Source organism: Protopterus annectens, chromosome 4.part1 (assembly GCF_019279795.1).
Source record: "Protopterus annectens isolate FY-2018-M chromosome 4.part1, PAN1.0, whole genome shotgun sequence".
NCBI classification, from domain to species: domain Eukaryota; kingdom Metazoa; phylum Chordata; order Ceratodontiformes; family Protopteridae; genus Protopterus; species Protopterus annectens.
The window spans coordinates 704658144-704670628 of NC_056734.1; the positions used below are offsets into that span (position 1 = coordinate 704658144).

Sequence of the window (12485 nt, forward strand, 5' to 3'; positions counted from 1 at the left end):
CACTGTACTCAAGTATGTACATTTTTTCGAGCAATTCTCTGAAAAGAATATAAACTATATGCAAAATACTGTCTGTAAATATCTTAACTGAAATTTTATACACGCTTTAATAGATCTGTACACAGCTTACGTTCACTCTTTTGAAGAACCTATTTTTGTATCTGTATATACATGACACTTGAAAAGGGTCCATCATTTCTTCAGTATGCAAGAGTAAGCATTTGGAATGGTATATATTTTTGAACATGACTGGGACAAAACAAGAATGTGAGAACAAAATAAAAATGTCTGGGTACACTGCTGGTAGCCAGACAAGATAAGCCCATTTCCCGAAAATAATCAAATAATAGTAAGTGAGACATACCCCTCAACTGTTTCTGATTTTGCCTCATAGTTTTTGTCCTGTCCCTCTTAAAATTTTGATATTCTGGTAAATCGCTGAGATTTACAATCAGTCAATTATGCCACCCGTTAAAGTTTCATACGTCTTACTCTTCAGACAATACGTGTTCTATTCATTTTCTAAGTGAATTAAATTAATATTTACAAATCGTCCCTGACATGGCCTTTTCTCACTATTATGTTTGGCTTTGTCCAGAATTCTTGAGCAGAGAAGCTAAGATATATGGTATCAAGGTTAAGATTATAACCCTTACACCAGTTAAGTTTCCACCTTACACACACATACACACACACACACCTGTCCGATAAAACATCTCCATCAAACTTGGTTAAAATAATCGGAAGTGAAAAGTTAAATTCCTTAAATTAGCTGTTCTAAAAGCAGTACTCCAAAATCATATTACATAAATAAACTTCAAACATCCTACTAAGATGACGCTGACGCTCGCCATTCATTCTCTTCAGAGATCTCTTAAACGTGTTATACTAACAGTTTTGCTTGCTTGCATTACTTTATTTGAAAACTGTATGAAAATGAAGAGTAAACAGTACGCATTGCAATTTCCGTAGGTTCAAGTATACATACATTTGAAAATATTTCGGGCATACCTCTCTACTGTTCAGATTTTCGTAGAATGTTTAGATTTTTTGCCTCATATTTTTAGCCTGTTTCTCATAAAATGTGTGTTTTTTTCTGGAAAAAAATCACTGATTATTAAAGGCATTGAATAATGACGTACATTTGAGTTTCAGACTCCATGTCCTTTAGAAAAGACATGCTAAAATAATCCTGTTATTCTAACAGCTTTCTGTGTTAATAAAAGCAATATTTAAAATATTTCCCCTTTTCTGGGCCTTTGTCTCCCATTATTTCAGACTTTGACCAGATTTCTTGAACTAAGAGTTTGAGAGGTATGCTTTAGGGTAGACTCATATGAAACAGTTATGTATGGATTTCAAGTACCTTTTTCGTGGAATACACACCTGCATTTAAAATTGATATTAAATTTATTAATTCTGCTTTTTAGGAGTTATAGAAAATAATATGACTGTCAGTCACGTGTTTGCAATAAGGGGATTGTTTTGACATGAGAACTAAGTTTTCTATATCTTATAGAAAGTGTCATCAAAAGCATAGTAGTAATCTGACACACTAAACAATCTACTATGTGTGTCACTAAAAGCTAAAAATAGCTGCCTTGACATTTTTTAAATATTTTGTCACACAGATATTATTATTATTATTATTATTATTATTATTATTATTATTATTATTATTATTATTATTACTTAAACTTCACATGCAACTTGCATTCCACTTTAAAATTATATATTTAGGTCCAAAGCAAAGACTCCTTACGACTGCGGAATGAGTAAGAAATTAAAGTGCTTTTCTGCCCTTTCTTAATTCCTGTATTGTGTCTTACACACCACACCTTTCATAATACTATCAATAAAAAACAGTCTTAGCAGATTATATTAACTCCGTGCGTTTTGCTTACTGTTGCACGGCTTACCTACTTGAGTTGCAAATACATCTTTCCCTGTCATCTAATATGTAGTGCTAAATAAAGATTATTAAGTAAATGCTGGTGTTCTAAAGTTACTTTCTAAAAGGTTAAATGAAAAATCGATGTATATTTCACAGGCACTAAACAGCATGCATAATTAATTAGGTGCAAGTCTTGGATGTAAATGTTATAGTCTTAATAGATCGTCAATAAATTACAAAAACTCGTGCAATGTTATGTTAGTACTGATTAAGAGAAAATCCTGTTTAATAAAATTTATTTTCCTTAGTATGACCTCCTCCCAAGACAGTTCCTTGTTATTACTGTCCTAAACAAAATCTCTGCAATTCGTAAAATTCCTACAAAAATCTTAATTTTTGGTGGCGGGTCTATTATTTGAGGCCAAAGTAGTGAACATATTTAATTACAATGCTCATACTATGTTAAATACGATTTAGTCTGCAATAGTAGTAGTCAAAGACTGAGAAAAAAAAACAGCCACTTCTGTACTATTGCACCATAACCATACAATCATTATTAGTGTAATTGTAACATCATTGTAATCATTATTATCAGTAATTGTTAAATAAAATATTATATAGTTCTTATCATGATGTGTTGGCGTCTACCTGTAACTGTTATGCCTTCTATTTGAAAGACAGTCGTGAAATCACTTTTATCAGTCACTTTTTATGAACATGAATATACCAAATACATAACTGTGCTGCACAAGTCTGCCATAAATCTAATAAACGCACTTTTGTAACTGACAAGCTGAAGGTGACTTGTATTAAAATGTACTTTGGAACAGACTTTGAAACAGCCAGAACGACCACAGTATACTACTGCCCCGCTTGGACATAATAGGAAAATAAAATGAGAAGTTTTATTTTTTACAGGGGGTTAGACTAGTTTCAGGAGTCTTGGGGAAAATGATAAGAAGCCAATGAGAACGGGTTTAAACACACACAACAACACTGGAATATACCCGGTCCATGCTTTTATCATAGTGTAACCAGCGCACCCAGGAATGGCGTATTCACACCAGGAGATGGGTCAGACAGACAAGACTAGAAACGTGGGTTTGCTGTCTCTCTATGAGTTTGCAGGATTACAAGAGAAATAACTACTATACCTGCTGCTTTGGTGTTTTATGACGGATGTAGGGAGGAATCTCCTTTGCTTGTCCCATACAGCAGTCAGAAACCTAGGAGTTGTCAATCGCCGTTTAGCCCCTCCCCATGCAGCTCTTGCCCAGCTCCCTTGTGTTTAACTAAGTCCGGACAATGCGCCGAGCCCCCCACTTAATTCAATTAATTAGGGATCCTTGTCAATCCGGGATTAATGGCCAATAGCAACCTGGTCAGGAGGGATCGGCAACCTGGCGGGTTGTTGCTGCTGCTACCACTGTCACTGAGCTTTGCTCTGGTCGAGCTGGAGAGCAAGGAGAAGAGGGGCTCATCCGCCGGAGTCCTAAGGGGAGGTAATTTGCTCTGAACAAGGGGCAGGCATTGCAAAGTATAAATAGTGTGACTTCAATTGTACTTCACTATCAGATCGGAACTCCAAGCGAGAATTGCTCCAGATCGGTGTGGCTGAAGACGAGATCACTTTGACAGGCAACCTTCACTTTATGTCTGACTGCATACATACGCGCAAACGCCCAGTTGCTGTTTTAGTGGTGGCTTGGTACGGCAAGAACAGTTTGAAAGCAGTGATGGAAGAACTTACGGCTTTTGTTTCCAAGTCTTTTGATCCGAAAGTGAAGGAAAAGAAGGATGGGATCACATACAGGGAGGTTCTGGAGAGTGGCCCCACACGGGGAAGGGAGCTGGGCACCGGAGAACCGAGTCGGGACGAGTTGGGAGCAACAGCCCGTGTAGGAGCCCGATCTCCAGGCAGGGAAAGTGAGGCAGGAGCGGAAAGAACAAGGGACAGTGGCACTCCGAAACTGACCGACGGTAATATGAATAATAAACATAATAATTAGAGTGATGCAAAACGTTAATATTCAGATGCAGCCCATAAATGTACGTATAACACACATACCTCTGGCTTTGATAGCTACCCTGGTGGTCGTTATTGGGGATTTCAAGAGGCACAGACTCACAAGTGAGTCAGTTGTCTTTCAAAGGAGCAGAGGGCGGCAGGCAAGCAATTCCTTCCTTATACCACGGGTCGTGTAGGGGAATGGTTGCAAAGTAAACGAGAATTAAGTATCAGACCAGCGATATCCTGTTAGTAAGATGGGCAAATGTCTCTGACTTCTATTGTGACATAATTTCTATGCGTTTAAACAGTTCTGGGGTGAATTTTTAATCATTTTTCTCCTGTCTCATGCATGGCTCATGAGTCATCGGTTTTCCTAAATGCCACAATTATCTTGGTTGGACTAACCTTAAGTAACACTTAAGTAATTGCAATTAACATAATACAGACACAGTATGTGTGCGTGTGTGTCTCTCTCTATGTATGTATATCTGTAAAATGTATCTTCTTCCAGTAAAGGAGTATGAGCTCAATTTTCAGGAGGCCTATGAAAATGTGTAAAAGAGCATGAAGCTATTAGAATGCGCGAACTATCTTTTCATGATGATGATGATGATGATTATTATTATTACTATTTCACATAAACTTACCTTATAAATAACAGGCACTCTAACATTTATGTTTACCGCAACTATGCAAATAGGAAAATACTATTCACAATTAAGTTATGACCTCAGAACAAGATTTTCTTGAGAAAATATTAGTACATTTAAGATATCTGAAATGTATGACTTATTTAATGTCAGTACTTGGTAATCCAAACTAATATGTTAGTTACTGGGATTTTGGAAAACATAAAACATAAATAATTACCTGTAAACTACATACAAACGGGTGCGTGTGACTGTGTGTTAATTAAGAGTACAGAATAAGTGAATGGTTCTTAAGTTATGTTTTACTAACATTGCTTAGCAAAATATTACGATATCTATATGTGATGGTTCGTGTGTGTGTATATTCGCATGTATTATATATATAGCGTTGCATTTTAAACCAACTGTTTTTATCAAGTTTATATAACTTGTTTATGTTTTTAGTGTTTTACTTACAATTCTGTCTATACATAATGCCTAATTTACACATTCTTTATCAACATTGTTATAGTCTGCAAAGCACAATATCATATGGGCTTTAATTTATATTCAACTTTTATAAATGTTATCTAATTGTTATTGCATAAAATATTATTTGTTATATGTAAATGTTGTTAGAAGACAAATCTTTCTTTTTGCCTTTTGGACAGTGATATGACTGAAAAAAGGTAATTGGACTAGTTCACTTATTCGGTTAACAAACTTAAATAAATGTGTGTGTGTTTATATGTATATATGTGTGTGTGTGTGTGTGTGTTTGTGTGTGTGTGTATATATATATATATATATATATATATATATATATATATATATATATATATATATGTGTGTGTGTGTGTGTGTGTGTGTGGGGGGGGGGGGGGGGGTCTGGTTTGTATTGGTGCTCCTTTGTTCGCATAACATTGTGGCCATATGGTAGTGCAGATCGCATTCCTGAAATATTCTGCTATATCTATTGTGGGTTTAAATTATACAGATTTTGCAAGTCCAGATCCTGAATTAATTTTTTGTGTACCAAAAAAGTCGGCGATTCTGAAAGACTGTACATACCGCTATGACCCTGCAAATCACTTCTATTTAGAGCAATTAATGGATGTTGGATGTGCTAATAAACGGAACATAGGGTAACATTGGTTTAGTACAGTTACTTGTTTTGTTTGATAAATCAAAAAAAAAAAAATTGCAGTTCTTTAATGTACATCTGAAAGCATCACTTTTTCGGACCTATCTCAAAGTAATGATGGCAGGGATGTGAATAATGTCTTACACTTGTTATGCCAAAGTTGTGAGTGATGGAGATGTTTTAACTGTGCTTTTCTATGAGGCTGATGGGAAAGCAGAGGATCTTGGCCCCGGAGGTCTTTTCAGCTTTACTAAGTGAAGGACACCATTTTAACTGATGTTCACTGTAAACTGTACCTATGTAAGGTGCACATCAATGATGATAATAATACATACTTATGTAATACATATACGTGTGTGCAATGTCTTGATTTTTGTGGTTTGGTTTTGACGTAGTGTTGAATGTTTTCTGACAGCATTACAGTTTTTTCCGATCTTGGAGGGATGAGTTAAACTGAGTGGGTCATCTGTTTATTTAGAATAAGGAGCATAAATACTCAAGCAACTTATGAGTGATTCTGTGGATCGCAGCACTCAACTAAATAGGGACAAATCTCAACAGAATCACGGACAAGTCCAGCCACTTTTTTAAAAAATATTAGTACTGTTAACTTGAGATGTTAACAGAATAGGATAATTTGAATTAATATACATTTTCTGAATATAATACGTGTATAACTCTAATTATTCTCATTATTTATAACGTGTAACTCGTCGTCTCTAAAAGTCATCGGTTTTAGGAGGGATTAAGAGACACAGAGCTAAAATTTGTGTCAAAATCAGGGACAGTTGGGAGGTACGAAAGTGTAGATACTGGTGTAAGAACCGAAGCAAACACAATGGTTTGGATTTACCGTATTCCCACATGAGCTGTACCGCGGAATGTAAACCAGAACTTTATATTAATGTGTGCTAAAGAAATTAAAAGTACAGTACAGTAATATAAAAAAACATCAGATTAATATTCTATGCATAAACTGATGACTGAAATGCATTGAACAATACTTTCTATATTGCACATAAAATTAAGCGAAAATCGTAGACGGTTCAACCATTATTCTGTCTAGACAAAGTAAACCATTTGGAAACTGAAGATTTGTTGGATTCATATTTGTTATAATTTTATATGTATGTATGCTAAGGATGTTAACAAAGACAGAAATTAGATTGCTGAGTGGTAAGAATTCACGATCACATTTACTTTCTTAGTAACTATGGATTTAAAAGAACGAAAGGATGATTGCAAGGTGACAGATGACGATGGTCAGACTAAAATAAAACAGAGGAGAAGTCGAACGAACTTTACTTTGGAGCAACTGAATGAACTAGAAAGACTGTTTGACGAGACCCACTACCCAGATGCGTTTATGAGGGAAGAATTGAGTCAGAGACTTGGGCTTTCGGAGGCCAGGGTTCAGGTAAGAAAGACGGTATCTCCTTTTTTCTGGAAAACACCATTAAAGGTGTTAAAATGTATCAATTCAAGTTTTTCCCCCTCAGCCCACACTGCTTTTGCTTTGTGCATGCAGACTTTTAATAACTGTTATTTCAGCAGGCATAGTAAAAACTGTAACGAAAATTAAAGCATTATTGTTTTCAAATATTCACAGGTGTGCGGTACATACTTAAATACTAAATTGTAAGGCTATTTTTATGAAATCGTTAAGAAGTATTAGTAATGTCATTGTACAATAAAATGAATTTATTAAGCGGAAATCAGAAGGATCTTCACAGAAAAGTAACTGCTAAGAAAACATTCGAGAGTACAATGCAATAATTTAATGTGTAATATTAACCCTTGCTAAACATGGTCAGAGTACATTTCAGGTGGGCTGTAAAGCGTATACCACACTGTTGTTAGTTTTATCCTCTTGATATATAACAACGTGTTACAGTTTTGAAACGGTTGTTTAATCTGTCTTCTGTGAGACACTAATACAACTAAGAATCTAGAGTAAATTTGCTGTAATGTGTAACCTTTTGTGCTGCATAACCTAATAGATAGGGTGGAGGACACAACAGCCACTTTCAGTCTCTTTCATGCCTTTCACTACTGCATACTTCTGGGAATGGCGAATCCGACCTTAACATTTAATGCTCAGGCATATTACGCTTTATGCACCTCTAGTCATGTCATAAAATAGTTACTGCATATAAGTGAATACGCTACCTATCTTAAACGCAAAACGATGTTAAACTGTAACAGCCCTGTACAAGTTGTGGGAACAAACTGTGATTTTGCAGGCCCATACCCCTCTACTGTACTTAAATTACCAGGACTGCAGTCTGCATCATGTCAGGTGAGACAGATGTTCTGGACATGCCCTTTGCGTCGTGTACTCGCAGGATGAAGACTGGAGCAAAATCACAAATTTTTAAAGAAACCACAGCCGTGTTTCATTTACTGAACGCTATTGTCACTCAACATTTTGTTTATATTCATTTTGGACTGATTTTCCAACAGCGTCCTAGTACTTTTTAGTTTTATATGCAGTAATACACTAGTTAGTAGCACTGTCCAGAAATAAGAGGGGTTGCTTTATTGATAGCTGTATTATGGCCGCGAATCCCACCACAGCACGCCAATCACGGAGACACAGAAAGCACTAGACATGGCGAGGATTAGCATACATTAAATACTGTTTTGGACATGCAAATTTTCCAAGCAAAAATAGTGCACTCAAAATGTAATAGTCTGTGGTATTCTTCCTGAACGTTTGATTTATAAAACCAGCGACATGAACATCTATGGTCTATTAAAACCATAGCAGATCTGACATTTTGTTGTTCTATGTTTCACAGCCGAAGGACTCCCTTAACTAAAGCTTATGTATTGCATGGGCTGTTTCAGAGTAGAAGCAACCTATAACCTTTATGCACATGGCTGCTTCGCTCCTTTGTTCATACTGCACGCAGAGCCAGTGTGTCCCCCCCGTCATTTTTACTTTTATGTTCAAGTTATTTTTTACAGGCAAAAGCAACAGCTTAGAAAAAAGACTACATCTATAGAGATAAGACTCGTTTGTTTCTTTGCATTCAAAACAACTCTTTGCACCGAAGGAACAGAGATTGACTTTTCTTTGTAGTAGTTTTTCGTGACAGTAATTACTTTATATTATGAGACATTAAACTCTTTAGTGACACATTTCTTCCTTGAAGAAAAAGCTAATTAATATTGCAGTTTTTAATGAATGCATTCTTGCTGAGTCTTAATTCACAAAACGTCCACAGCTATTATCATATGCTAGCACTAAATATCACAGAACATATGTTGGTCTTTAGGGATTCCAGTTATGGTGAGATGAAACCAGGGCTGAAAACGTAATTTATCATAAACTCGCATGAGCTGCAAATTTCAATTACATGTTTATTTAACACTTTACAGGTTTCCTATCTTAAAATGAAAAAATATCAACTGGAAAGTTGGTTGTATTACCTTTTTTAAAATGTGTCTTGTGATGTAAAAATACTAACATCATCTCTAATATTTTGAATGTGTTATTAGACTGTATTTGTAGTTGTTGATTCATTTTTTCCCCCTTCAGGTCTGGTTTCAGAACAGGAGAGCAAAATGTAGGAAACAAGAAAATCAGCTTCATAAAGGTATGCCATGGTTGCAATGGTTCAATGTTATTTACAGAAAATTTTAGATACGTTTACTAATTACCGAAAAAGATTATATGAGCTTATGATTGGATAAAATCAAATAATACAAAACAGCATCATTATACGCAACGCATGCTGGGATAAGGTCATACCTCTCAACTGTACAGATTTTCGCAGAATGCCCAGATTTTTGCCTCATATTTTTTGGGCTATTCCTCATAAAAGTTTTGGTTTTCTGGCCATTCATTGAAGACTGAAATCACTAAATAACACTAAATAATGACAGACATTTCAGTTTCAGACTTTATATCCAAAAGAAAATAATTATACAAAATCTGTTATTCTAGCAACGTTCTATATTTATAGGAGCAATATTTCCCTATGTTTGGGCCTTTGTCCTCATTCTATCTGGCTTTGTCTAGATTTATTGCACTGAAAGGTTGAGAGGTATGAACTGTACAACCATAATACTTAATAGTAAATCATAGCCGTGCAATGCGTTTAGTGCTTTAAATTTGGAAACTGGCAAAATGTCGTAAAGCAATCGACTGAAGTGGTTTGAGCTCTTTTTACGACATTTCAGGTGTTCTCATTGGAGCAGGAAGTCAGTTTGAAGCGTGTCGAGTTGCTCCTTATGTAAACGTTGGTGCTTTGAGGATGCCCTTTCAACAGGCAAGTACATGTCTTCTTATCTACTTAACTAAAGTATTTCCACATTTTAAATGCTAACTCTTATTGTTGACTGTGTATTTGTATTTATCTCCTAGAAAGTCTTACCTTTCTAGGAAATAAGGGGTGGGGACAGACAAACAAAAACAGATAAACTAATAGCAACAGTAGCATTTTCAACCCTGAAAGACATTATGCCAATGTTGTATTTTCTTTGCGGTTATCGGACATTGACTATTTTAATTACTCTTTTTAATAGTGTTATGGTGGCGTACATTGTGTAGCGTGGCAAGGTGCGAAACCATTAAGGCGGCACACTTCTCCACACAACATGTAGTTATCTTTATTTTCGTTACTGTTTTGGGTGGGGGTGGAGCTTGGCACAAATTTAGAGGCTACTTACCTAGTGGGATTAGCCACGTCAAGATAGAATAAAAATAAATGGGTAAAAATGACAACTTCAAACAAAGACGGGTGTTGATTTGTTCAGATATTTACTATTTTATGCATAATATGTCATTCCAAACAGTTGTGGAAAATTGCAGTGACATGCAAACTGTTCTGTGTTAGTATCAGTGCAGTAGACAAAACCATACTGTGTGTGTGTGTGTGGGGGGGTGCGTGTTTAAAAAAATGGAGTAATTAAGTATTCAGATATGCTTTCTGTATTTTGATGTGAATACTCAATGTGTGTTTGTGTTTAACTCATACCTCTCAACTTCTTTCCTCAAGAAATCGGGGGGAAAGTCCACAGTAGAAACAGTTTATTTTTAAATATTACTTTAATTTGCGTAAAATGAATAGAGGAAGTCTTACATCAGCGTTCATTTTCTGAGCAATAGGAAGTATGAAACTGATGTCTGGCATTATTGACTGTAATCTTTAGTGATCAAATTCTACAATGGACAAATAAAAACCGATGCAAAATTGGGGACGGTTGGGAGGTGTGTATGGGCGTGTGTGATGTGATGTAATACAGCAGTTTGAAGACTAAAAATTGTTGCATTTAGCTTTCCAACTTTCACTGATAACACTTAGTTCACCTTTGAGAAAACATTGTTAAAGCCTTTTTTCTAAGGCACGTTAAGTTTCATTTCCTGCCCTTTAGCAGCAAGCTAGGTGTTAATGTTCTGTTTCTATTTTTCCCTCGCTGCACATCTTTAGGATAGTTATTGCAACGTGCCGCCCTTGTCCTTTCAGGTTCAGGCACAGCTGCAGTTGGACAGTGCCGTGGCACATGCGCACCACCACTTGCACCCTCACCTGGCAGCCCATGCACCCTACATGATGTTCCCGGCGCCCCCGTTTGGACTGCCGCTTGCTACTCTGGCAGCCGAATCGGCTTCAGCTGCATCAGTAGTCGCCGCTGCCGCAGCAGCCAAAACCAGCAGCAAGAACTCTAGCATTGCAGACTTGAGACTTAAAGCCAAAAAACACGCAGCAGCACTGGGACTGTGACAAAGCAAACCCAATTACAGAATGAAAACAGGCTGCATTCCTTGGACACAGTTATGAACTTTAACACAAAGAATAGAAATGAGGGTAAACTGTAAAAGCGCTTTTTAACAACATATTTAAAAACACTACCGTGGATGAAGAAATACCACATTCAGTATTCCTATTGAAAACTTAAACCGTAAGTAATACAATACAAATTTCAACAGCTTCGAAAGACTAATAAATAAAGAGAAGATGTTTATTTAAGGACAGTGCAAGAGTAACTTTGGAAACTGTGACATTTGTGTTGAAACTGAAACCTTACTTCTGTGAAGTTCACTTTAATACAGTATAACTGGTGGTAAGAGAGCTGGCCTCCTTTTAAGATGACACTTGAAATCTAGTTCCCCCTACTGTGGAGTAACTACAAGAATGTGACTAGTTCGGAGCCAATTCCCAAAGGGAGAACTGCTCAACCTAACAGCCGAACAATGGCTTGCATGTACTTGTGTTTTCATGTCTCATCAGTCACTTTGCACTTCGTGTTCATCATTAGTGAAAACAGAAACTGTTGCTAAAAGAATATTTTCAATGATTTTTTTAACAAGATTGAAATAGAGCTTTTTTTCACTTAAGAACTGTGCTGTTTACTGCCCATTGGTGATTGGGAGTACTGGTCTTTTTTTCTATTTGTTCTACAAGGACGTCCATCTTGTTCCGGACACCTATGAAAATGTTTTCCAATATACAAATAGGTACGGAATGTATGTAAAATATGTTGCTACACATGAACAAAGTTTATTTTGGTTAAACTGTGTATTGATTTTGTATGTGTTCCATTTGTCATTGTATTTAACTTAGACATAGATATTCTGCGCAACACATTCACACTCGAGTTTTAAAAAGTTGTTTTCTTAGAAAACACTTTTTTGCAATATAATAGTGTTTGGCTTCATAAAAAGCGATGCAAACATATTATGTCTGTCTCTCTCACTCACACACACACACACACACACACACACACACACACACTATATTTCCACTTGACAGCTATATATGTTTGTTTTGAACTTGCACAATACCAGCAGTTGAACTG

The 12485-nt window shown here is 36.2% G+C and overlaps 2 protein-coding genes across 3 annotated transcripts in view; one reads left to right on the forward strand and one right to left on the reverse strand.

Annotated features, from left to right (window-relative positions):
• RSRC1 (arginine and serine rich coiled-coil 1) overlaps positions 1–3167 on the reverse strand; it is a 3250950-nt gene extending 3247783 nt beyond the window's left edge. The window contains exon 1 of the mRNA XM_044070481.1: positions 3049–3167. The gene's annotated coding sequence lies outside the window, so the exon portion shown is untranslated. The remainder of the gene's footprint in view (positions 1–3048) is intronic.
• On the forward strand, positions 3072–12201 carry SHOX2 (short stature homeobox 2). Of its 2 annotated transcripts, none has more exons than XM_044070479.1 (5): positions 3072–3874; positions 6887–7095; positions 9223–9280; positions 9867–9955; positions 11117–12201. In XM_044070479.1, exons 1-5 carry the CDS (start codon positions 3547–3549, stop codon positions 11408–11410), a joined length of 978 nt encoding a protein of 325 aa, XP_043926414.1. In that variant the 5' UTR covers positions 3072–3546; the 3' UTR covers positions 11411–12201. The 2 variants fall into 2 exon arrangements, with proteins under 2 accessions (XP_043926414.1, XP_043926415.1); XM_044070480.1 differs by lacking the exon at positions 3072–3874 and adding an exon at positions 3995–4150.
• Positions 12202–12485: the final 284 nt, after the last annotated feature.